Source organism: Mercenaria mercenaria, chromosome 5 (genome assembly GCF_021730395.1).
Source record: "Mercenaria mercenaria strain notata chromosome 5, MADL_Memer_1, whole genome shotgun sequence".
In the NCBI taxonomy this organism is placed as follows: domain Eukaryota; kingdom Metazoa; phylum Mollusca; class Bivalvia; order Venerida; family Veneridae; genus Mercenaria; species Mercenaria mercenaria.
In genome coordinates, this window is record NC_069365.1 from 85,052,370 (window position 1) to 85,080,369 (window position 28,000).

General features: G+C 33.5%; 1 protein-coding gene across 1 annotated transcript; it reads left to right on the forward strand.

Annotated features, from left to right (window-relative positions):
* The first annotated feature begins 884 nt into the window (after positions 1–884).
* On the forward strand, positions 885–27,944 carry LOC123558588 (multiple epidermal growth factor-like domains protein 10). The gene is made up of 19 exons (XM_053544168.1): positions 885–1,061; positions 1,657–1,800; positions 4,678–4,905; positions 5,795–6,019; positions 6,168–6,302; positions 9,647–9,784; positions 10,024–10,164; positions 11,385–11,525; positions 13,636–13,776; positions 20,633–20,776; positions 21,127–21,264; positions 21,419–21,550; positions 21,713–21,850; positions 23,076–23,207; positions 23,413–23,511; positions 24,205–24,352; positions 24,700–24,770; positions 25,644–25,700; positions 26,075–27,944. Exons 1-19 carry the CDS (start codon positions 992–994, stop codon positions 26,098–26,100), a joined length of 2,448 nt encoding a protein of 815 aa, XP_053400143.1. The 5' UTR covers positions 885–991; the 3' UTR covers positions 26,101–27,944.
* The last annotated feature ends 56 nt before the right edge of the window (positions 27,945–28,000 follow it).

Sequence of the window (28,000 nt, forward strand, 5' to 3'; positions counted from 1 at the left end):
TGAGTCAGATAAATTTCTGCCGGGCAGAACGTTATGCAACTAATTGATAGATCCATTATATATTTTATTTTAAAACACTCTAGTTGAGTAAGATAAAGTTCTGCCAGGCAGAACTTTTTGAACCTTATTCATATTTCAGTTAAAGTCTTTTGATAATTTTGATAACAGACCCGTGCATAAAGAACCTGAAAAAGTTCTGCCGGGCAGAACTTTCTAAAACTCATTGATATATCCATTATATCATTAATCTTACTTTAAAACATTCTAGTTAAGTAAGATAAAGTTCTGCCAAGCAGAACTTTTTGAGCCTTATTCATATTTCAGTTATAGACTTTTAATGATTTTGATAATTGACCTGAAAAAGTTCTGCCAGGCAGAACTTTTTAAAACTCATTGATATATCCATTGTATCCTTAATATTATTTTAAAAGACTTGAGTTGATTTAGATAAAGTTCTGCCAGACAGAACTTCATATTTCAGTTATAGACTTTTTATAATCTTGAAATATCTTTTGCTTGTGTATAATGCATAATGAACATAAAAGTTCTGCCGAGCAGAACAAAATGTAAATAAAGTACGTGTATTTCAAAGAGTATTTTGTGTTTTGTCTTATTTTGTTCTGACCAGTTTGAAAAATAGCCTTCTTTTTATCCGTGTAAATTCCCCAAAATGGCTACTTTAAATGGGATTGATGGGACAATCCCTTTTTAAAATGGACTTGGTTAGTTCATTTTAGTTGATGTATGAAAATCTTTATTTTTGCTATTATACCGCTGAAATTTAACCGACGTAGGTTGAATAACCTATAGTTACGATACAAAGGAATGGATACAAATACAAATGTAGATAATCATTTTTCCTTTTGTTATCTATTTCTGATGTGTGTATGTAGTTGTGATAAGTTTTAAAACGGAAGAAAACTGCATAAACAATTTTGTGCAAAAACATGTTAAAGGTTTAATTGTAAGATATAGCATCAGGAAGAAGGGAATGGCGACTTATTTTAAAATTGAATATGGATTACTTTTTGCTTTAATGTGTGTTTGTTTTAAATGTTCAGGTAAATATACATTTTTACTTATTTAAGAGGCACCAAATATGTGATATACTGCAAAAAGTTCAAATGCATGAAATGTGCCATATGGTACATGTTAAACCAGATTTGTGACCGGGTGTAGAACTGTTATTTTTAAAAGGCAACCTGAAACTCAAGTGTAAAGATAAGTTTAGAATGCAGACAATGTGATGTCATGTTGAATTACATATTTACCTTATATCTCGATCAAGTTATAACTTCCGGGTCAAATTGAATTAGTCCGAATGCGGTTTCATATGGTAAAACACGAAACCAGACTGGTTTTCTCTCTGAATAGGAATGTATGCCGTATACAGATATGCGAGTATATTCAATATACTAGCTCGCAAATATCCTCACACATCTATCAACACTAAAACAGACCTATTGTTTGAACAGTAAGAAGTGGATATTGCTGTACTGGTTTCAACTTCAACATCATGCAGTGTACTATGTATGAAATTAATAAATGTTTGAGACGCATTAGTAATATATAAACCAAACTTTTGCAGTCCTACACACAACGTTAAAAACCAGTTCCTTATTTATTACGTTTTAATGCTTATCAATATTGTTTCAGACACACAGTGTAGTTCTAGCAACCGTTTCGGACCAAACTGTGATTTCGAATGCCATTGCATGAACAATGAACAATGTAACAGCAGCACAGGAAACTGTCCCTCAGGTTGTGACTTTGACTGGGTAGGGCCAGGATGTCAACGTAGTAAGTATCATAATATGTATGTCAGTTTATTTTAAACTATACGAAGCGCAATCAGTATGCGCAGACACTTGGTATAAGTTGATAGCAAATTATAATCGTGTCTTCCCCATGCGTCTCTATGGTATTTTGATTGACGATATGAACAGAAGAGTTTTGCTGATACCAGAAAATGACATGAACTTGTATGCATACGTCTAATGGATTTTAAACAGTAACTTTACATGGGGACAATAGACATTTATACAACTATACTTAGTTCTTTCAAAATAGCTTGTCAGATCTTTATTCAAGGAAAATAACCCTGTTTCACTGTAAAATAGAAACATACGAACTCTCCACAAAATCGTGGCTATGAGTCCTATGGCAGGACACATATAATATAATGGTCTAAGCATCTGCTAAATGGACTCCAAATAAACCAGGTCCCTAGAGATCATTTTGTCTTTGATGATACATTTACGGTCATATCAAATAATAAAATGCTCATTGTTTAGGAGACATACTTTAAACATTACAAAAAAAAAAAAAAAAAAAAAAAAAAATATATATATATATATAATCTTAATAATATGACAAACACGCAGTGCCTATTCTGAGTAGTGCTTTTCGCCGCCAAGTTTTCACAGCAGCATCAAAAAAAAAGAAAAAAAAAAAAAAAAAAAAAAAGAAACGGTGGAAATGCATTTATGCAGGGAAGTCTTATTTTTTCCGCACGTTTTGTTGGATCTTCAAGAGAATAATTTAAAATATATGTTTTTAGCTAACAGACTGTAATACAACTTAATATTAGCAATCGTTCAGACTTGTATCGAGGATATAAAACGGTACAAATGACAAGCATATGTCTGTGTATAAACTTGCTGAGGAAGACAATCACATACTCTCTCTCTCTCTCCTCTCTCTCTCTCTCTCTCTCTCTCTCTCTGTTAGTATCGTTCTTCTGACTGTAACATTTCATTGGATAAAGTTTGTATACATATACGTTCCGCTTGTTGACATAATACTTTTATTAACCAGATCTAATTATATATGACCAATAGTTGTGCCGCACCATGTCATATCGTATTATTGTAACTTCATTTAAGGAACACATAGGAAAAAAACCATGTCCCGAAGTAACAATTTTCATCTAGTTGAACTAAAAGTTATGTAATTTGTTGACGTATCAATTTGTGCTCATAACATTTCACCATGAAGCTGGCGGACAGTCTCATTTTATTTGTGTTCACCGGACGTTTCGTCATCATCTGCGTCCACAGAATATGCGGAAAACAACAATGTTACGTCACGTCCATGTGACGTCGGAGCGAAACAAAGCTCCGTCCGGAGCCTGTTGCCGTAGTTTGCCAACTGTTATGACGACGAAATATCTAATTATGTATACTCTCAATCAAATAAGTCAGGAAAAATGTTTATTATACGATACTTATATTTTATTTCGAATGTAATGAATGCACCTTAAATAGTGTAGCCATGTTCTATTTTTGTAACATAGGAGAAACAATCGTCAAAGTCCGTTTTATATATCGTATAGAAAGAGTTTGGTTATGATATATAAATGATATGAAACTCTATATTGTCGAACGCATTAGAAAGTATTTCTACACGTGTATGAATTATTACTTTCAGTCCACAAATGAATTACTTATTTTTCAACCATAATATTCATTGACAAAGAATAGCGTAAAAATGACGCCAGTACTACAAGAAATAGTAGAAGACGTACCGCATATAAAACATAAAAGATAATATCAAAACTCGTAGATAACGCCGGTTTTTCCGGGACAAATTTTGTTCATATTTCAACGAATAACTTTAATCTATAAATCGACCATCCCGCTATAGCTATATTTTGATAGCAACAGTAAGTTACACCACCTGAGAGGGCATGCATAAATACCAACAGACCATATAAATAACCGGTTTTGAGTTTTTTCTGTCACGGTGACTGTAAAACTAAAAAACTAAGACTAAATTGGTACAACATCGATTTCGAATGGCTTGAATATTTTTTCAAGTTTTATCAAGTCTAAATTATGTTTCGTTGTACAGCATCAATTTACAGAAACACGATTTTGTATATTAATGGATCAGTGTAATATTCATCCTATGATGGACAAAAGAATTGGTTAATTTGCTTGTATTATTTGATTGTCAGTTACAGATATCTACATAATTTAGGTCATACTTTTCAACGACTTTACTATTGTGGATATACAGATTTGTATAGATAAACGTAAATATAAATAAAGATATCTAATTTAAAACTTCTTTTAAAAATATTGAATAAAAAATTCAACAAATCTTAAACCGCCCTAACAGTTCAACGTAACGTTATCAGAAATGATGGCATTAATCTGCGTAGCGTCAATACAATCTAAACAACAGGACACATGTGGTAGGTGAAAACATGGTTTGTTTGCATGGAGTCTTTATTCTGAACTTAGAAGGTCTTGCAAATAAATCTAAATGCCAAGTAAATTCCGTTTACATGTGGTTTGGGCTACAGATTTGATTATATATACATCAGTGATACAAAATTAAAATCATAGTACTTGTGAAAATGTTTCAGACTCAAACCTGAGGCCTCTCACACCCGAGGGGGGTGACTGTCACTGGGATAGTGCTAATATGTGTTCGTACTTTGCTACACATAATGGGACTAGCTATTTAAGGAAGTAGTATAATCATAAAATTTGTATATGCGCATGAGAGTCTTCGGACGTAGATAGATCATAATAGCTCACTTTATATAAGCACGTTGTTCCCAGGTGCACTAAACACACTCCTGGCAGATTCATGCAAAAGGTAGTAAAAGCGTATATTACTTAATTTAAGAATACTTTAATTACATTTAAATGTTCATTTGTTTTTCAGAAAATCTAGTTCCAGTTGGGCATACCAGTTACAATGTAATGGTGACCCGCCATGGAAGTAATATACCTGTGAGACAAATTGCTGCGCTGGCTGTCGATAGAGATTTATCGACATGTAGTCATACAAACTATGCAAATATGTCAACGGACATCCCATGGTGGAGACTCTGGCTTAAAGATAAAAACAAAATTAGGAATATTTCCATTGTTACTGTCAAAGAGTACTTAAGTAAGAAAATTCGTACTGTACTAACATATTGCACAATTCAACAGTTGTGGCAAAATATGCTTTGAACATTTAGATATAGCGACTTGTTTTCAAATATTTTCTAATGAAACCATATCAGAGTAGATTTTTACTAGATTCTTGTGAAGCTTACAGGCATTCAAGTTTTAATTTAACAATGTGTCAGCCCCATTCACAAGGAAAAGATACAACAGTCAAATATATTGTTACTCCATCTGTTTAATATGTGTTTGTTTGAAAGAAATATTTCGCGATACCTGTTATAGCTCATAAGCTTGCTTACATTTCATAGTTACGTATAAATAAAAGTTATATCTTTCAGGAATCATTTACATACCATAGACGGCCCAAGCTGTGTTTGATAATCTTGTGATGGTGTTTTTTTATTTATTTGGCAGTTGATTTGCAAATTATTACATTCACAATCATTCGAAATGAATACCCCTCATATGAAATTGTTAAACGGTATAATATATTTTATCTTCAAAGTTGTTAGAATTCTGATTTTAATCATTGATTTTCTAGATTTATAATTGCTTGCATTTTTGGATGTATTATTTAACTTAAAACACTTTTGAATAGGTAGGTATATATACCCTAAAGGAATGTGTTATAAATGTGAACAGATATGATAATAATGTAAACACTAAAACAGAGTTATTGTAAAATACATGTTCAACATCCGACAGTTCTTTTGAATTTTGATTGTATTTCTATTGAACAATTTTTAGCAATGTTACATCTCTGGCGTATGGAACATTTATGTGGCGCGATCCTCTCAAACTGTTAGATATTTGTTTTCCCAATTTTTCTAGGTTTTATTCAAAGATTTTTCGAATTGCATTACCTCAAATCTAATAACTTTTTTTAGATTATTTCAAGAATTTTGAAGTTACGGTTGAAAATAGTACATTCGGCGACAGATTTGGGAATACCTATACGGGTCGAAAAATGTGTTACAAACACGATAACTCCTCACTGAAAACAACGACTTTTGATGTAACATGTGACCAAGAGATTTACGGAAATCAGTTCAGAATACGACTTGCAACAAATGGTACACAACTTGTATTGTGTGATGTCAGAATATATGGAGGTAATTGCGCTATTTCATGACATTACGTGTAAATTGATATTATTTCGTTAGATATATTATCTATATTTATTCACTCTTTGTATTTTGCTAGACAAATATTTACACAAAATGATGCTGTAAATGTTTCAAATACCTTTTTGTTTTACAGAATGTTCTGATGGAACATTCGGTGCAAGTTGTACAGATTATTGCAGTACTCATTGTAATGATATCTGTAATAAAGATGATGGAACTTGTACTTCGTGTTCGCTCGGATGGACGGGAATTAGTTGCAACCAACAAGGTATCCGTTATTGTTGTTTTCAATTATAGGCAAGTGGGACCTATCGTTCCTCAAATCCATTTAATAATATTTAATCCCCTTTAAGCTGATGCTAAAGGATGTGAGAATTGTTTCACATTTTATTACAGCTTACGAATCAGATCCAGTGATTTCGAGTTTGCTATCGTTTGGCCATAGTTCTTCCTAAGCTTCTGAAGGATCTTTCTTTAGGTTGATATTCCATCTGTAGTAGTGGAAAGACATGTAACAGATGCTCCGTACGGGTATTACTTCAGATTCGGGAGCGAACCTGTGTGGAACATCGACATTTTGAAAGCTTAGTATATTACCTAGTACTCAATGTCAAATGCGGGATAGAAACCATTCAAAGGTTGTGATTATATGGCTTTAGTGGAGCTGTATTATATATGCATGTTAATTTTGATAAATCGGTAGAGGCTATACACGTTTTTTGCATGAATATGATTGTTTTGAAAATAAAATATTTCACGATCGTCACTCGTGAAATATGTTTTTTTTTCATACCACGAGATGAAAATTAAAACCTAGTCATGATGAAACATTGAATTATCTGTTTATTATAATTATACACAAATGATTTTAAACGTCTTTTGTTTACATGTAGAACGAGCGACCAGATTAATGTATTTTCTGTACAGCCGAAATTTAGTTTTATTTTAGGAATGAACGGAAAAAGTTACATTTACAGCATCCGCAAACTTTCAAGCTATTGGATATCAAAGTGTTGTTGTAGGATTTGGTACAACTCGCAGTTCCCGATAAGTTCGCCATCTTGTTGCAGGTTTATTTTCTGGCGTTTCAAATCTAACGTGATACGGTCTTCCGAGTGGTGTCCCTTTGTGGAAGGTTAAATACCGTGTACTCGTACATATACCGGTTAAAATGTACCTAAGGCGGGTTGCGATTATTATATATTCTATATTTTGACTTGAAATAGTCTGATTCACTATCCATATACATATTTTCACTTTAAATGATACCAGAGTCACTGCCGAAGAATAATTATATTGTTCCGGAAAACCGGTGAAAATGTAGAAAATATGTCTCACTGCAACGAAAATAAACACAGTGAAATTATGAGTTATATTTCATCAATATTTCTCAGTAATATATTAATTAAGAAAATATGCCAAACGTTTTATCTTATTGTATACTGAATATTTCGAGGGGATAAAACGAATATGCAATCTCCATAACCAGATGAATTGGTATTTAAAACTCAGCTTTAGCAAAGTGAATGTGGTGCACTGAATCATGATAACGTTTCCTTTTAATAGGAAAGGCTTGCCTAGTTTTGCAATCTAGGAACTATATCAAGGACTGCAAGTATAGCAGCTTATGATCAAAACTAACCGAAAACATTGTGTATCGTCCACTTGTTCTATTTATAGTCCAAGTGAGGGTTTTCCTTTGTAACTATTTAAATCCGACAACGAAACCGGAAGTAGCAAACCGCAAACGCACATTGAACCGAAGCATGCAGGTGTGACCAATCGGTAGACTCTTTACATCCTGCCGCTTGGATATATTTTGCTTCCCAGCTTCTTGTAGCAGACTCGACTACATTTTGGGAGGCAAAATAACCGAAAACAATATATAGGCTTAGAGCTGAAGCTCAAGTCAAAAAAGCAGATGCACAAAAGACGAATATAATACCCGTCAGAACAAACTGAATGACAAAACCCAGTTGATAGTTCGCGTTTGAAAAGACCAATTAGAACGTGCTAAACAGAAAAACTGAGTGTCACATAATGCTGTTAAGCGTATCCCTTTTGAATGTTGATGTCTACAATAATTTCAAAGCAAATATTAAAAGCAGGAGGATCACCATGAAAAACTCGTTTTAGTTTTCAGCATATTATGGTAGTTAATTTGATATAAAACACCCAATATCTTACATTATTTTATCTCATTTTTTAGGCTCATCAGTTTTGAACGTTAAAGTCATGTCGCTTTTGACAAGAAACAGTCTGAGAAAACTATTTTATAATTAGGCATATTTGCAGTGATGCATTAAACATAATACATCGGTTTGGACAAATACTAGTATGTATACATAAAGCTTTCAGAGGAATGTAAAAATGTGCTAACATTTTAAGGTATGCCAGAGTATATGTTGTATAGATTATAAAAAAGACCATTTGACAGGATAATCCTTTTGATACAATGTAGAAGTGAGACTTTTTTCCGTTTTAGTATGTGAGGATGGAAAATATAGTGAAAAATGTAAGTTCAATTGTAGCGGGAACTGTAAAAATAACGCAATATGTAGAAAAACAGATGATTTTTGTGTTGGTGGTTGCAGTCCAGGCTATGAAGGTGACAAATGCGATCAAAGTTAGTATAAATGGTGTTTTATTAATTCTTCCTCGATTTATTTTATCTGAATAATGGAACCGTTTTTAAGTTTAGTATCTATCTGATGACATTTTTGCATGATTAAGCGTTTCAGTCTGTTTGTGTGGTTAAGGGGTTGCTGTAACCGTATATATACAATTATTGTTTGCGTTTCCTGTGAATATTGAATATATCTCCAGACGGGATATATTCCATATGCGTTAAAATTGAAAACATTTTTCTATTTTCTGAAAAAAGTAGCCTTAAGAAATGTAGAAAAAATAATTCACCATGTGATTTTGATAGCTTACCGATAAACAAACTTTTTCTTCATTATGCATTACGTAATTGGATATTCAGCTGATTTGAAAGTAGATATCAACTTATATGTTATAGTTCCCTATATCAGGGAATAATGTGTATATAATGTGCAGTAGTAACTATTTGTACATGACTGTCATCCCGTTTGTAAGCCCTAGTAAAAATAATGATGGGTGAAATATCTTATTCCTTGGCATAAAGACTGTTATCAGCTTATTTGTATTTGTTAAAATGTACAAAAGACCTTTCAAACGTTCAAAAGGTTTAAAGTTTATACAAGTTTGTCTAAGGGCAACTGTAAGAGAAGTTTCTTAACTTAGATAAATTAGTTGGAAGTCGTCATACCTGATTGTCACACCTTTTCTGTAATGCAGCCAGTGATCTTACCCAACACCTCCGGCGTAGAGAGGTTTAATACCAATAGGTACTGATGCGATATAACAGTATTATTTGAAACAATGCAAACAGTACTACTCCAGTGTATGTCAAAAACGATGATAATTTTTGTTTCGAATCAAAAGAAAGACAGAGCACTAAGGTGCAATAGGCAAGGGACATGAGGCTATGTTGTTTCAAACTTAACGGCAGGTATCAAACGAATGTGAAAGTACAACACTTTTAATGAACTAACATATAATTTTCTAAATTTTATCGTCATAAAATAGGCTGCAGTGGTGGTTATTATGGTAATAAATGTGCGCAACGTTGTAGTGCTAATTGTTTCAAAAACGCATGTAATGGAGTAAATGGCAACTGCTTCCAGGGATGTCAAGCAGGTTGGGAAGGATTACATTGTGATAAAGGTACGATTAATCAGCTGATAAAAGAAAGATATTTCACATTTATCTAGTTGGTTATATAAGATAAATTATTTTCTATTAACGTCTTTTTTAAATGCTAAAATAAATGGTTTGTTGACGTTAAAATAGTCAACGTAAGACAGTAAAACACATGATTTCCTGCATTTAATTTTGATACAAAGCATCGCAAATGAAACTATACTAAATTCTGTGAGTGAGAAATATATGCCGAATATTCACAGAATGTAAGAATGGAACATATGGACGGAACTGTAGCTATAATTGTAGTGGACATTGTTTGAATGATTCAACATGCAGACGTACGGACGGTTATTGCTTGTCAGGTTGCAAACAAGGCTGGACCGGGGACACTTGTGATGATAGTAAGTTTACAAATTATGCATACAGAAATGCTGAAGCTGCTGGACGGAAATAGTTTATTGACATCGTAATAATAGGTGCAGCTTAACATATCATTTAGTGTTGTATGAGTAGTTTCTAGGGCGCGGTTGTGTTGTATTTTCTGGTCCTTTGGTATCGAGGTGAGCACTCTTATTTTACTATAACAGAATTTCGCTAAAGCTGGTACTAGGGGGCGTGAGAGGTGTTGCATATGTAATTACCTCTCATAAACAGACTTTTACTGAATTAGGGAACCGTTTTTAAGTTTAGTATCCATCTGATGACATTTTTGCATGATTGAGCGTTTTAGTCTGTTTGTGTGGTTAAGGGGTTGCTGTAACCGTATATATACAATATTTGTTTGCATTTCCTGTGGATATTGAATATATCTCCAGACGATATATATTCCATATTCGTTAGAAATGAAAACTTTTTCTTGTTATCTATTTTCTGAAAAAAGTAGCCTAAAGAAATGTAGAAAAAATAATTCACCATGTGAATTTGATAGCTTACCGATAAACAAACGTTTTCTTCATTGTGCATTTCGTAATTTGATATTCAATTGATTTGAAGGCAGATATCAACTTATATGTTATAGTTCCCTAAATCAAGAAATAATGTGTATATAATGCTGTAGTAACTTTTTGTTCATGGCTGTCATCCCTTTTGTAAGCCTTAGTAAAAATAATGATGGGTGAAATATCTTATTCCTTGGCAAAAAGACTTTTACTGAGTCTGCTATTACTTTGATTGGTTACGTTCTATGATTCCAAAGGACGTGCTCATAGATTTCATTAAAGGAAAGACAATTTAGTGTTATAGTCAAGCATACAAAAAGTAACAATTTTTCACATATTAGTTTTAAAACATGTTTTCACTTAAATTTGAAGTTATTTAGTTTATCAAAAGTAACGTTTCTCCGACAGAAGTGGTGATTTACTGTACAGGAATTGATAAGGGGAAAGTGAGGAGTCACCACCAAGGTTTTACATTGACGATGATTCTATTAAATACCCTATTACATTTAGAAATATACGAGTACATATTATTTATGACTGCCTTCTATTTATGTATTTTTATGTCATTATCAACTGGTTACACGAAATATGGGGGCAGGTATTACCTTTAGAAGGTATTTAAAGTTATACTGTATGCTTTTGTCTCATGTCGTAAAAATGATCATTTAATTATTTTAAATTAGAATGTCAAGATGGATTATATGGAGTAAACTGCAAGCTACACTGTTGCACGCACTGTCTAAATGGCACGATATGTTTACATACAAATGGTACCTGTATGAATGGATGCGATCCAGGATGGATTGGTGACACATGCAAGGATGGTATGTTGTCTTTTCTCTTTCTCTGAACAGCAACGCATATAAACCCGCTGAATTCTTAATATAAGCGTAAAATATTGTGTTTTTTTTGTGTTTTGTTTTTCTGAGGAAGCAATGGCTGTCACAGTTTAGATACTATGCTTTTCAAAATTGGTAAGAGTTTGGGAAGTTTCATGCACTCGCAATCGAGATAACGTGATCTAAAAATAGTTTATCTGTAGCGTCCAAAGTACAATGACAAGCGACGTGTGCGGAGTCTAGATATACATTAACATAACTCCAGTTACATGTCTGTGTTAAATATGTTTACGGCTAGAAACACATAAATGATAAAACAAAATATTTGTGTTACTGCCTCTCAGAATATAATCACTGCATCTTGACTTAACATACTGTGGAAAAATGGAGTAATACAAAACGGGCATGGGGGCGACAGGTCAATCTTTGATTGACTAAAGAAATATAAACACATTAAACTTGTATGCAATGTTATAATGCTTTATATAATACTTTACTTAATGTATACGATATATTTAAAGTTAGGAGATTCATATAAAATTTCTTAAACACTATAAAAAACTGCCCAATTCCAAAATTTGTAACTGTCCCTGCTTTTTGTCCATTGGGATCGTCCGTATACAAATAAAGCGTCGGCTTTGTCCTATCGGATTCGACCATGTTTGAAAGGGGTTGTTTTTCTTTGTGCTTATTACAAAGATCGTAATTAATGGAGAGTAAGACATCATTTTAAAAGAAACATTTGTTTCCATGTACATATTCAGAATATTACCGTTGTTCATCCTTGTTGAATCTATGTGAAGTTGTTCTTTTCAATTAAAGTATAAATGCTTCACACCCCCTCAAAATCTTGTATTTAGCCCCATTTTCCCACGGTATTGTCAATGAGCTGACAATCAAATTTAATCACATTACAGCATATAAGCATTCCAGTAAATAGATCTATGCTGTGTGCGGGACTACATAATAATTTTTATCTACTCGACCTTTTGACGGCTCCGGAAAAAGCAAAAACATTGAGCAAACTTTCTCAAAACATTGTTTTTCTCGTATATTCGGATGGTTTTCAAACTTTGAGGTTTCGTCTAGCCGTCTATGATGAACACCTGTGTGCAGGACAGACCCATTTAACATACTGTGACATTTTATAGACGTCTTCACCCTTGCGCGAAAGGCTAAAATATCAGTATTTCAAAGATTAGTTGGACTAATGTGTGTATTTGATTCCAGGGTTTTACATTACACGATAGGCGTGGTGAAGTGTCAAACTGTCATATTATCTATTTATGGATCAGAGTTTTGACTGCGGCGGAAACTTCTAAACTCTAACCAATTTTGCAAAGCGTAGTACTCGCTCGTCATTCAATATGCATCAATTGTTATCTTTAAAACAATTCTCACATTCCATTTGTTCATTGCTTGTTTCAGTACAAATAGATATTTGCCTTAACACGAACGGGTACATAATGAAAAATGTTTATAAAGATCATTGAACGTTAAATCAATAATTACTGTCCTGAAATGTGTTACACAGGTCTTTGGTTTAGCCAGGTCCTCACCACAGGTTCCCAATAACGAAATAATTTGACATTTCTAAGTATATTTGAACTGTTACTTTTACACATTCCAAAAAAACACATATACAAAATTTGGTATTTTATTCATGTGAAAGCATATCTGTAAGATTGAGTGTGGTAGACTTAATTTTGTGTTCTGTGATATTGACATTGAGCTTGCCGATAAGAGTAAAATACAGGTGCGCAATATGAAGCCACCCTGGCCTTTGTGTTGTATTTTCCCTTCTTTGAGTCTAATAAGTAAAATTTGCAATTACCCTTCAAACAAACCAAGGTTTATAAGTTGGCAGACTTTGAAGAATATGGTGAAAATCATTTATTAAAGTTAGTGCTAGGATTGGGCGTAAGGTGTATTGCACATTTCATTACTTCTCATGCACAAACTATAAGTCAAGCTAATTCTCTTGGTTGTATTCTATGCTTCAAATGCATCTTCAGGAAGAAGCAGAGAAAGTAAATATTTCTGTATTTATATCGTAACTACTCAGTTCTGCATGACTCCATTTTATAATTTTCAGAATGTCAAAATGAAACGTATGGAGAGGGATGCGCTTTTAGCTGCAGCAAACGTTGTTCTAATGGTTCGATGTGCATACACAAAAATGGTTCTTGTATGCAAGGTTGTGATCCAGGATGGTCTGGGGACACTTGCAAGGAAGGTAAATAGTTCAGTCGAAGTGAGGCAAATAAAGACATTTTAAAGTTAAAAACTAAATCGTTACACTGTACGATGCGTTTGTATGTAGACAGACAAAACGTACATCTTAGTTCATTTGATTTGTTTGTTTAGTTTTTCTGATGCTGGCCAGATTACAAAAGGAGTAATCTACTGGCTGTTTTTTAACTTAATATATCAGATTCACCGAAATAAGAAAAGTAATGATGAATTGTTGTTTTATTCACGTTCACTTTTTCTGTTGAAGGAAAATTGAGCAACAATTGTGCTGTGTCATGTACTCAGTTAAAAAAAACAACGGCGTCTCAACTATCACGGAACTTGCCGTGATTATATAATTTAGTATGAAAGGTGGACCAATTTTTCCTCGTCAGACAATTTCTAGATCTAGAATAAGTCTTTGTAAATTCTTTACTACACGAAGGACTGAACTCATTTATGACATGTACCATGTCACTAATGTGATTGCTTGTAAGATGTATAGCTTGATACATAACCTACATTTCAATTATTTAGATACTGGTTTGAATTACTTAATCTTAGACTCAGTATTGTTACCTTGTTGTCTTTTTTAACAATTTCGTTAATCCTATGTATTTGTTTATTGGTACCTTGAGGCCGGCGTCTCTAATGGAGGTGGGAATTGTTTTGCTATAGGGAGTGAGCGGTCATTTTACATATGCTGGTTGTCGAACCTATTTCATTAGTACGTACTAATAAAAGCTCATTCGAAAGGCTCTTTAAGATATGATCATTTACGTGTTCATTATAGATGCTAAAGTATATTTCAGTGTCGCAGTTTTGTTGATGTTATGCAATATTTAGAAACAATAAACAAATCGTCCCTTCAAAAGGAAGGCCTATTTCTCAGGAGAAGGTAGTAACTTGGATAAATGTTAAAACTAGACTGTCAGCATAAATATTGTTTTCCTGTATTGATTGCGTTGAATTAATACACATGTTGTGAATTACTTACTGTTGTTATTAAAAGATGAAACTTAACTTGTTTCTCCTTTAATTACATGGCGCCCTTTGATGTTTACATCAATGCTTTTCTTGTTAGACTTTGTATTTGTTTATTAGAATTGGACTAAAGCCTGTGTTAGGGAACCTGAGGGATATTGTAGATTTTATGACATCTCATGATAGAACTAGGTCTAAATGTTGTTTTATTGCATTTCACCCTTCCTCTTCATCTACCTATAAAATAAAAAAAAAAAACACTAAATGTTTCATTTAACATGTAAAGGTATTACATGATATTTATGGTTTTACTTACTAGTGGTGATTTAAGGTAGAACACGACATTTTGCGAACTTTCGAGTAGGTCTTGAAATTTTGTATGTGTAAAGTTGACCATATGTCAAACAAGATGCAGTTTATTTTATACTAATAGAGCCAACCAGTTCTTGTACACGAGACGTTAAACTTGACCACCGAAGCCCGTTTTGTAAAATATCATAGATAAGTATTATACAGCAGTTTCATATATTTTTAAGTTTGCCCTGCACGAGAGTAAAGCTTAATAGTTTCGTGTTTTTCTTGATATTATCCCTATTCCTCCATAAGCACACACGCAAGCACGCCCGCACAACCCAATGTCATACATTTTCACTATTTCGTTTCTTATTTCTCCAGCCTAGTAACATATGACAATAAGATTAGTTTCCATGGTTTCGTCCGGTTAATTATCCGCTCCACGCAAATGTTCATTTACTTTGACGGCGGGATTTGGTTTTACTAGTCAGAGTATTTTGAAATTTTATAGCGAAGGGCACTATTTGAGGTTTGAGTTCCAGGACAATCATGATATGAGCCGCGCCATGCGAAAACCAGCCTGCGCAGTCTGGACAGGATCCATGCTGTTCGCTTTCAAAGCCTATTGTAATTAAAGAAACCTTTAGCGAACAGCATGGATCTTGACCAGACTGGTCTGGATCCATGCTGGTCGCAAATGCACTATGTTGGTTTTCCATGACACGGCTCAGTAAGAGGTTTCGCTTTGAAAACTATCCTAAAGTTACATTAACGTATAGGCGTAGCTTTATAAAATTCTGATGAGTAAACTGCTAAATTGTTTGAAAATTGTTACATTCTGAATATTGACATCTCAGACGCTAATTAAAATAAAAACAAATAAGAAATAAAATCTTATACATATACATATACTCATACAAAACCTAATATCTCGTAAATACGAAACCAGGACTAGCAAGTCTGAGCCGTCGGTCCTACGTACGAAGTTACGATTATAGATAATTACAACATAGAATCATACATGTTTAACCGCTGATGAGTTACAGCGAGTTTCCACCACAACCACTGTTTTCTGTGTTTCTTTCTTTTACCCCATCCCCTTAGCTCAGTTCTATGAATCGCTTTTTCTATCCCTGGGTAGGGCGTGACAATTTAGTAGAAGGTATCTGTCCCAGGGGTGTAAAAAAATTGTTCACACCACTCGCCCTGCAGGACTAGTAGCCAGTAATATCTAACCGCCCTTAGTGAACAGCCACTCGCCCTAATAATTGACACTTTTAATACTGTCACTTTTATGAAAGGAGTATTATGTACGGTATTTTTGCTGAGATTGTCATGGCATTACGTCATGTTTTCGCGCCATGTGACACATCACTGTCTGATCGTACCGCCTCGGTTCTTAAAATTGCTGAGAAATAGAAATCAATTAAAAGTTTCTTCTTTAATTTGTTATCAAAAGCGAATGTGCTATATCCCGTATAAAAGGTAAATGTCTCAAACGATAGTAGTGGATATCCTACCTCTGTGACCTATTTGCACTGAAGGAATTTACATTATTGTTCGACAAGAAAAACTTTTAAATTGTCGTGTCAAAAAAATACATGTACAAAGATTCATTTAAAGCTTATTAAAAACCGCAATGACATCACATTGCCTTATTTTAAAATCGCATTTCTATTTACGTTCACGAGTTCACGTAACCTATTCTGCCGCACTAACAGAAATCTGTTTGCCAAAAATCGTTTTACTCCATGTATTACAATTGCTGCCGCTTTTTCATTATTCAAGATTTTTTTTATTCTGTTTTTTGTACTTTCTGGTCAAAAGTCTGAATTTTATGCCCAGAGTATTCATCATTTATTTACTTTTAGAAAGAAATATGTAACTAAGATCGCGCTGTTTGAAATTTTACAAATGATTATATATAAATTCGACCGTTTTTAAAGAATTTTGCCTGCATTTCTGTCGGTATCTTATCAAAATCATTATAGAATTCAAATTGTATTATTTTTCAAGGGGTGTTGAAAAATTGAAGCGAAAATATTAAAAAATGAATGCACTACGCACTTAAGAGGTAATTCAGGAAATCCTTGCAAAGTTGTAAAGAACTCTTTTGACTAAATTCTTCTTAAAATAGGTTAAAAATTGATCACAAGACATACGAACAGAACAGAACAGAACAGAACATGACTTTATTAACTCAAGTTACATATGCAACATGTGAGTATACAGACATACTAGTAAGTAAATTATTACAAAATTTCACATGACATGGTGTTTCTAAGAAGGTAAGCAAGCAAACATTATTTCTATTTCATTATAACATTATAAACAGTGACTATAAAAACAGAAATAAGAGTTGATGGTCATACAACAAAGGATAGGAGGGGGGAGGGGGGTGGTGTGCGCGTGGAGCGGGGTGGGGGAGGTGGGGGTGGGGGCGGTGAATGCCCAGATGACCATATTAACATTCTTCAATTAAACTATAACCGGGGACGCGACGTAATTGACTTATTCACTTATGACGTGAAGCCAGATGACCTATTAACCTTCATTATCAAATTTTAATCCTGAACTAATCAATTAGGGGCAGATGTGCTAAGTAATTGAAATAGACTATAGACTGTACGTGGGAGGAAAACATGATTAAAGCTGACGTATGAGTAAACATAGGTCACGTGGTTGATTCAGGTCAAGGTGTGTAATTTACATGTGTGTTTAGAGTTACGGAGTGTTTTTCAGAACTGTAGAATATGTCACATTTGATTATATATTCTACGATTGTGGATTTACATATATTACGAGAACCCGTTTAATTACGTATTTTTATCTGGGGTAGGGGTAGAGTAATGTAATTCAGCGTAATAATTTCGCCCACGGTAACAGAGTTTTAAAGGCTATTTTGATCTAAAAGTAGAGTTTATCTAAAAATGAAGATTTACAGAAACAAATACTCATTGCGATTAAATAAAATTTTCGTCATCATATTACTTTTTAGTCAAATTATATTGTTTGGGTTTTACATAAGACAAGATTAAAGCATATTTTTTATTCAAAACTCAACGTCATATTTGCCGCTCTACCTAACTTTAACGTAAATATCGAGTCTAAGGTTAAGTGATCACCACTATATACCATTTTAAATGCAGATATTTGGTGACTGAACAGAACGATTTACGAAAACAGTCCGACGGACGTGAAATCACGGTTCATCAAAAATGGACGTCTAAGGTTTGCGAAGAAAAAAAGTTACGGAAATATCAAAAATGTAAAATACGTATTATATGAGGAATATGCTGGATTTTGAACTAAACAAAATGTCGAAACGAAACCCAATAACTTCTGAATTTAGGCGCATTCCACCTTAATTATAGCAAATTGTGTCCACTTGACGCATTTAAAGATACCAACCGCTTCGGATTATTTATTTATTTTTTTTTGCACCAGTGGCACGTTATATAATATATTGAAATGTACTAAGATTTCACTTATTAATACGCTTTCATCATTGTTGATTTATAAACGTCTTGCCATGGAACAAAATGTTTGTTCTTGTTTTGTATAAAGGTCTTTAAGAACTAGTAAAACACTAAATGGTACAGCTGGTAAGCTAAACACAATGGCCAAATTATGATGTCTCGGACGTATCTGCAGACGTCGAATTACGGTACAAAATTTACGCATGGGGGTGGGGGAAATAAAATCACATGTACAGAAAAAACTAAGTCGGTGACCCCCCAGTTTTGTTTGTCATTTGGACTCGGTACACATTTTAAACACCGTTTATTGAAAAAATTCAAAAATTTAATTCATGGATTTTTTTAATATGCTGATTTAAAGACGAAAGATGCTGCGAAACTGAACGTCAATTTTTAGTCAAAAACGGCGATTTTCTTTCCATTTTTCAAATATTTGTCGGTGTTAAAACAATGATTTTTACATCACCATAAAGGAAATAATAATTCTCGTCGAATAGTGTATAATGTAAGAAAATTGGTTGGCTACTGCCGTTGCAGTACCCGTAACAGTTGCCAAGGATACGCGGCAACGTCAGTTTGAAAAACGGGCTTTGGTGGTCAAGTCTGACGTCTCGTGTACAAAAACTGGTTGGCTCTATTAGTATAAAATAAACTGCATTTTGTTTGAAATATGGTCAACTTTACACATGCAAAATTTTAAGACGCTACTCCATAGTTCGCAAAATGTCGTGTTCTACCTTAAGCTACAGTCACACATACGGATATGTCCGTGCGTTGAGGTACGGTGGGGATAGGATTAGTCTGTGGGTGTATAACTACGGAGCAGTACGTCTTAGTACGGGAAAAATGGTGAGAAACAGGAAACAAACAAAACAATACAGGACGCGAATAAGTACGGATAGGTACGAGGTACTACGTTGAATTACGTTTTACTGCGCCTTGCAACTTGCCCAACGCACGGACGGGTCTGCGGTAAACTACGTTGAACTATGCTTAAGTACGAGCAGCCTCGGATAACTACGTTCGGCTACGGCGAGGTACCTAACAGCATGGATAACTACGTTTAAATACGGGTGAATAAGTTTCAGCCAAGTTGGACTAAAGTCACGCTCAAATGGCTACGGTTCGCTCAAACTTTTGCGCATGTTCAAAAGTTGGAGAAACTTGCAAGTTTGGAATAAGTTTTGAATACGTCTTGACCACGTTTTGGTACGGATTAATACGAATGACTACTCTGAGGTACGGCTCAGGTACGGATCGATACGGATTACTATAGCTAGACGTAGCTATCCGCGCCGTATGTGTGACTGGGGTATTAAGGACATTGTGGTATTATCGGACAAGCCATAGATATCTCGCTTCTCACGGCTGTGATGCTTGAATTTTTATAACATACCGACAACGTGTCTAAATGCTTTCCCGACTATTTTTCTATTTGCAAAGTACACCAATAGAATTAACAAGAATTTGCCTGCATAACATACATCCACATCGGTTATAATAACAAACCCATAGAGAAATGTCGTGTGGGAAGATCAGACCCGGGATAAGCGGCTTCCGAGACTAATCTGAAGTTTCAGTATATTCAGTTGTTAGAGGCGGGTGTTAAACAAGTTGCCCTTCCGCCGAGTTTACTGATATTGTTATATAAGTATTTAATCACATGCTCTGAGATGTGAACACATATCAAGGCTCGTGTACAGTGCTTTTAAAGATAAGTATGAAGGATCATTAAGAAAAAAATAGTCTTCAAGCAACGTTTGAACCTAACCGATTTTTGATGGACTCAGCAGAATAGCCTGCCCGAATATCGAAATTCAAGTTTTCAAGAAGTGGACTGTCGATATTCGAGCAAGCTAATATCGTGCTTGTATTGACATAAAAGCCGGCTTCAAGTATTCAATTCAAATGTTAAAAAATGACTGTTGACTTAGCTTGAATATCAAATTTTGAAGAAAGGTGAATTTCGATCTGGCATTAAATTTCGGACCCTCTCGACGATCAACATTCAGGTTTTGGAAAAGATAAATTTGGTACTTTAAATGAGTTTTATAAATCAAGTATTATGCCTCATTTCATATCATGTCTATGTTTTGCTTTCAGTATGTACTGATGGATATTATGGGCATATGTGTCTGCAGAAATGTAGTGCAAACTGTGCCGGGGGCTATTCAAACTGCGACAACGTCTATGGATCTTGTATGTCTGGGTGTAAAGCTGGTTGGAGGGGACGCAAATGTGACGAAGGTTGTCAAGAACAAATTACTCCGTGACGTTTTAGTTTACAAATATACAATTCATGAAATTATATACATGACAGAAAAGTCTGAGTGCGCATACGCATATGATGAAAAGATGTAGAATGATAGCTCAGTAATAATATGCAATCATAGAATAAATCTTCATAGCGTCTCAACTGCTTTACAAGTATGCACTCTGTATGTTATATAATTTCCAATTTAGGCGTCTAAACTTTATGGACTCACTATACTCAAGCTGAAATCAGAGGAAACGATATTTTTTAATTTATTATTACAAATGAAAACATTGGGCGCCTATAAAAAATTTTGTTCGAAATTTTCACTTTCATTTTGCAGAATGTCCAACAGGAAGCTGGGGACTTAATTGTGCAAACTCCTGCGGATATTGTGTGTCTGGAGTGTGTCGACATACAGATGGTATTTGTAATGGGGACTGTGCTGCAGGATTTAAACAAACTCCACACTGTGACGAAGGTAGTGTCATAAGATTTCAGCTTTTTTAGTTTATGTAGAAATATACTGTATATTGTTAAATCATAACTTGTTTATGGAATACGAACAGACTCGTTCTTTGTACATTTTATTTTTAATTAGAATTGCTTTCTGATGGATGCATATTTTCAATTAGAATGCGACAATGGAAGCTATGGTATCAACTGTTCCCAAATATGTAGCAAGAATTGCAAGGACATATGTAGGAAACAAAGTGGGGAGTGTCAGTTCTGTAAAAGCGGTTGGCATGGTGCAAATTGCACTCTAGGTAAGGTCTCTTCAGTGTATGTCAATAAAGGTATTCCAACTGTAATGTATGAAGTTAATTGCCCTGCCGTTCAGACCAGTATTATCATTTTTGATTAATTTGGTATCAGTTTTTGTTATCGTATTTGATCAATGTCTCTGATTATTCATGTTTTCTTTTGAGAATGCGAAGGTGGAAGATGGGGTGAAAGCTGTAAACGAAGATGCTTTACATGCATTAATGAAACATGCAACCAAATAAATGGGGCTTGTTATAGACAGTGTAAGCCGGGTTTCAAACAAACAGAATACTGTGATCAAGGTAACAGAAAACTTTGTTAACACACTTTAAGAGCTATGTTAAAGTTGAATATTTCTTTATGGTAGCTCTGCACGTTTGGATCGAAATTTTTTGTACAATGTAGAATTTGATTAAACTTCGATATTTCAAAACTTCATAATATACCTAGAAAATTCAGCAAAAAAAAAGGATAGGGTCGTGTGCTTAATTATTTGCTAGACTGAATTGAAAAATTTGGACCTCACGCAATTTTTCATAATGGGAGTCTATAGGAAAATCATAACTTTCATAACATTTTCGCGAATAGAATTTTTTCTTCTATGTAGATTTTGATGAAACTTCTAACAGTTGTAAATAAATATATGACCTATAATGTGGTGAAATAAAATGCATAGGTCCGTGTGCTTATTTTTGAGATATTTGACCATGATTTAAGTGAACAGAATATTTCACGCTAATTTTGAGACATTATTTTGAATTATTTAATGTGTCATATGTTTTAACATCATATTTTCACTTTAGAAATATAGTAACTGTGCCATTTTAATAAATGTACTCACAGGTTGTCATTAATTCATAAAATGATTTTCATTTCCGTACGCCGAATCCAGGCTTTATTCTACGTTTTCCGGATAAATGTTGTTACGCCATCACTTCCGGTTTATCAAACGTGCAGAACTACCTTATATTCCTTATTATATGATTTAAAACCAACTTGTACGGCACACTTTTAGAGCTATGTTTAAGTGAAATATTTCTTAATATTCATTATTATATGATTTAAAACCAACTTGTACGAATGCAAGTGGTTCAGACATCATTCAGTTTTTCAGTAACTGTTATTGTTTAAGCTGTTGTTTGGAAAATATTTGCATTTTATCATTAACACATATATAAACATAAATAAGAACTTTAACATATACAAATGGATTGGACCACACATTATTACAACAAAAGAAACAGCTTTCTTCACATGAAGTAAAATGAACAGCAATGTAGACTTTGTGTCACAACAATATTTATGTATGTTTTTGAATAACGTTATAAATTAAGAACTACGATAGAAAATACATAAACAGTGTTTGAAATGTATTAATAATTATAAGACTCCAATAAAAATGAATTGCGTAAATCAATGGTTAAATGAGAGACAAAAATGAGCTATGATAAAAGAGACAGATCAGAACTGATTTTTTGACAGACGTTAATATTATATAAAAATAAATATATAAGGTGTATTTAATAGTGTGTGAAAATGGAAGCTATGGCCTCAACTGCTCCAAAATGTGTAGCACAAACTGTAAAGATGTATGTGACAGGCGGAGTGGATATTGTACCTCTTGCAGAAGCGGTTGGCATGGTGAAAGATGCACACATGGTACTTTTTTGTATAGATATTATTTCAATTTTGTATATGAAATATTCCAAACTGGTGAAAAAAATGCAGAATGATTCTAAACTGTAATAAAAATGCTAAACACAAACTTCGGAATGTAATAATAAAAGCGTATCGCTTAAGTTAGTTCTTGATTAATCTGATATTTTGGACTGTACATCTAAATATTTCTAAATCTATTCTACAGAATGCGCTTATGGAAGATGGGGTGAGAATTGTCAACAAATATGCACTACATGCCATAATCAAACCTGTAATAGATTCAACGGATCTTGTAATGTACAATGTAAGCCAGGCTTCAAACAGACTGAGTACTGTGATCAAGGCGAATGACTTCTTGAAAATTGTTTAAAACGATTGTTTTATTTCTTTATACGTTTTTTAGATATTATTTTTACAATTTACTTCTAAGTGCACACCAATTATCAACTCAATCTGTTTACCAAGATATAAAACTTAGTCATTGTCGAAGCCTTTCTCATCTGCAAAAATGCAAATAAGAGACGAAGAATGTAACCGTACTTGCAAAGATGTTGTATTATACACCAAAACAGATGTTTGGAATGTTTACTTGGAATAGAGGGAGAAAATTGTGAAAGTGGTGTTATGCGTTTGCCTCTGCTACACATTGATGTAAGGTGCCCGGAAAACATTATTTCATTTCGAATTTAATAAATCGTACGTGTAGTTTGAGATTTGAAAATAAGGTGGGCTAAAATAACAGTCTTACAAACCTTCACCCTGCTTTGTCGTTCTTTTTAAGAGCCCTAGAGCAGGGTGTTATCTGTGTTTTGTTATTCGATCTACCTGCAATTTCAGAACTAATTTCTGAATTAAACTACTTTTTATCAGAATATAGTATGACTTGTATGCCACAAATATGAAAGAATATACATCAATATGAATGAAAATTACAATTTCCGTCAAAGTGACATATAAGCCTTCTTCTGAAAAATTTGTATATGTTGATATTTTTCAGCTGTAAAGCAGACAGAGACGGAAAGGATGATGCATATTTCTGGAGGAGGTGTAGCAGGAATAGTTGTAACTGTTATTGTTCTGATTTTCTTCAGCGTAGTTGTTTCAGTATTGATCACGAGAAGAAGGCTACATAGAGACACATTTAGGTAATTGGGGAATAGATTAATGAAAGTGAAAAGTGAATAAATTGATAAGTTTGATACACTTTCCATTTGCCTTATACACTACATTTGTAGTAGCCGGAGACACATTACATATTGACAACGTTACCACGTAACTCGATTGTTCATCTTTACAACAATATAAAAGGTTAAATGTTACTAACAAAGCAGTAAGTATAAAATGATGAATAAAACATTAATATGATGTTCTCGACACACTGAAATTCCGTATTCAGTTTCTTTTTCACGATCTATTAAAAGGACTTGAAAATAGTTGACAATATTTAAATATTTGTTTTCATGCTAGGGGTTAAAATTTCGTTATATTTCAGAAATCGCACTAAATTGGAAAATGAAACAGTCTCCTATTCAAATGTTTTAGCTGCAGATACTAATTCAACAGGTACGTTCTCTGCTTTATTCGTTGATTCTAATGAAACAGTAACAGTGGAAACACCACAGGTCGCTCATCACGACAAAATGAAAATGTTGCAGGCTCGGTTTCATTGAGCCTGTACATTGACGGTAGTGAAAAAACATGTTCCGTCCGCGCCCTCTAGCCCTGGGTTGAGCAGAACTCAATATTTTCACATGTTATAAGTACCAAAAACAATTTAGAGACATCCACAGACTTTCATGAGGATTACGTCAGCACATTTTCAAGTGTTGGCCATTTCAGATGTTGTAGTAGAGATATTACACTTCCCGGGTTATTATAGTTAAAAAGCCGGTTCATTACACGACGTGCTGCGTTCCTTTGTATTTGTTCAATCTTTTTTATGTTCGTTATTTGTTGGGGGTTCCATATTGATGACGAGTATTCAAATTTTGATCTAACTAGTGACTGATATGCTTTTTCTTTTACTTTGATAGGACAGTGTTTTATGTTTCTTTTTATAAATCCAAGTGTTCTTGAAGCTCTTGATGTTATCGAATCAATGTGATGGTTGTATTTCAAACTGTCTGATATTTCGACGCCAAGATACGAATGATCTTTTACAACTTCTAGTATTTGATCTTTCATCTTGTATTGATATAACGAATTATTTCTTTTAATAGTTATTGACATAGTTGCACGTTTTTGAACATTTTGACGTAGGATTCTGAACACAGTGTTGACAAAATTATCAAAAACTGTTTGCACCTAAAATGACTGCCCTTAATTTATTAATCTATAGTCTGTCATTTGTATTATCATTTCCTCTTTCGAGTAGTTTACCATAATGTTCGCTGTTTGAATTAGATTTTTTCTTTCAAATACCTTATTATCTTTCAGAATCGAACCTGAATGTGGAAACGGAAAATGATTACGACATCATAAAAAGGAAAAGCGGTACCTAACATTTAATGTCCTATTAAAATTAACAATGTTAATATTTCTTTTCTTGATACTTCGTTTGCGAAAACTGTTATATCACAATTCAATTTGAGAAAAAAATATCGTTGCCTTTCATTTAGTTCAACTTAAATATATAATATCTAGTTGTGTTACTTATAAATATGCATTGTGGTAAGACAGAATCTTCCATATGGCGTTTTTGTATAACCGTATTTGTTCTACTTTGTGTACAGATCGTGCGCAAATACAACAACGGCCAGTTTGTTTTGTTCTGCGGTAATTATAAATGTAAAATGATTATTTTGACAAGAATTGTACAGATCTGTTTAATCATATTTTGTAGAATAAATATTACACTTTCATTGCAGGCGTTGAACATATCTACGATGAATAAAACAAGTTTGAAAAAAAAACGTTAATAACGCATGTTCTTGTGGCCGCTTATATTCTGAACTGTTTATGCCAGACAGAATGCTAGGAGATGTTTTGTTATCGCTAATATCTAAATCTCATAGTATGATACTGTTGTGTACAAGCAGAAAAAAATGTTGGTTAACTACAAACCTTGGTATTGCACTGTATTGTAAACGTATTTAGCATCACACATCTTTTTTTGTGTGGTGAAGGTACGGAGATAAAGGCACCGTTTATATAGCTGTTAGTGATAACACTTTTATCAAGCTGTAAGTTGTGCATTTGATATAATATAAATGTGTAAATTAATACAACGGCATACAGCAAAAGGAAATAATGCCAATTCTTTAGGAAATCTAAGCAACAGTTTGCTTTGAGCTTTAGAACAAATCCTGCCTTGTCTAATGCATTGTTTTATACTTAGCTTATGTTCGTGCCCTACATGTAACTGATGTTCCACGCCGCTAATGTACACCCAGAGAAAATGAAAGATATTTGACAGATTAACGCTAAGGCTTGAAGTATTCAATGGTTCACATTTAAGTTAAGGTTCTTGACTTTTAACCATTTGGATAAGATATCGTTTCTTTGACTCTATTCTATATACGGTTTGTATGTTATTTTTTATTCAAATCACACCAATAGATACAATAAAGTTAGTACATTGTAAGCTTTACTTTTGCTGTAAGACACCAAATTCTAATCAGTAATAAGATATAACTGTTATTGTAATAATCTATTTTGGGCAAACAAGAAACATTACACATTGAACTATTTGTTTTTAATAATATTTCTGCAAAAATAGTATTTACCTTCATATTAATTCTTTTTATTTCTCATTTTAAAGGTAATACGGGTTGTTTAACTGTTTAAAAAGGATCTGATACCAAACTATAGAATATACGTTTATTATAAAACAATAAATAAAAGTAACAGTACATATATTAAACATATTACATTGATAAATATAAGTGTAGACTGTATAAGTTGAAACGCCATGACCTGTATAAAATAACCACCAACTGATCTTTTGCTATTGTGGAATTGGGTATAAACTGCAAATGGTTAGACCGTAAAAGTTGAAACACCATAAATTATGTATAAGTGTCTTGGCTAGAATAGTTGTCTAAGAGAGTATTTAATATTTGTGAGATATATAAAAATTTACTATCTAAAAGTCAATAACTTCCTTTGTATTCTTATTAATGGTATTCTCTCGTTTTCTAGAAACAATTTTATACGTACATTTGTGACTTTTAAAGCAAAGAGAATAGAAATATTTATTTACGTAATTCGATTTGTTAAAAAGTTTGAGACACTAATAATTAATAAGAAGATATGCTTGTCTAAGGGTATGCTAAATTGAACAAGAAATGATTCTTTATTTCTTAGAGTATTTGCAAAGTAGCAAATAGCGGGTGAATTGTTTTGTTCAGTTTATATTGAAGGCAAATCTCAATCCGATATCGGTTACCATAAGTAAGTGGAATATTTCCTTAACTGTCAAGTTAGTTTCAGCTTCTTTGCCGTCTTCCAACAGTCATCCAGCAAGGCATTTGTTTGGCCTCCGATTTCCGCTGTAACAGTCCAAATCTTCCACGGTCAGATTTTTTCTTGGGACAGCAACCAGCTGCCCACACACACATGCCCTATCCCTAAGTTCCCCTCTCCTATTTTAAAGCATTTTCAAGGTAGAAAACAATAGTTCATTTTAACTTATCCTCTGAAGGAATTTTTACTTAGTAGATAAATACTATTATGTGTATGTGATAGTGATCTGAACTTGTCATTTGCTTGTGAAGATTTAGTAAATAAATTGCTATATTAGAGAAATGGTGTTTCTTCTTTTATTGAAAATTAGTTTGAAACAAGTATGACAT

What these genes read in the sequence shown, in the direction of transcription:
- LOC123558588 (XM_053544168.1), top strand. Translation starts at nt 992, where the DNA reads ATGGCGACTTATTTTAAAATTGAATATGGATTACTTTTTGCTTTAATG. An exon ending in TGGTGCAAATTGCACTCTAG is followed by an intron (nt 21,551 to 21,712) that starts GTAAGGTCTCTT and finishes TTTTCTTTTGAG; the next exon opens with AATGCGAAGGTGGAAGATGG. An exon ending in TGCAGATACTAATTCAACAG is followed by an intron (nt 24,771 to 25,643) that starts GTACGTTCTCTG and finishes ATTATCTTTCAG; the next exon opens with AATCGAACCTGAATGTGGAA.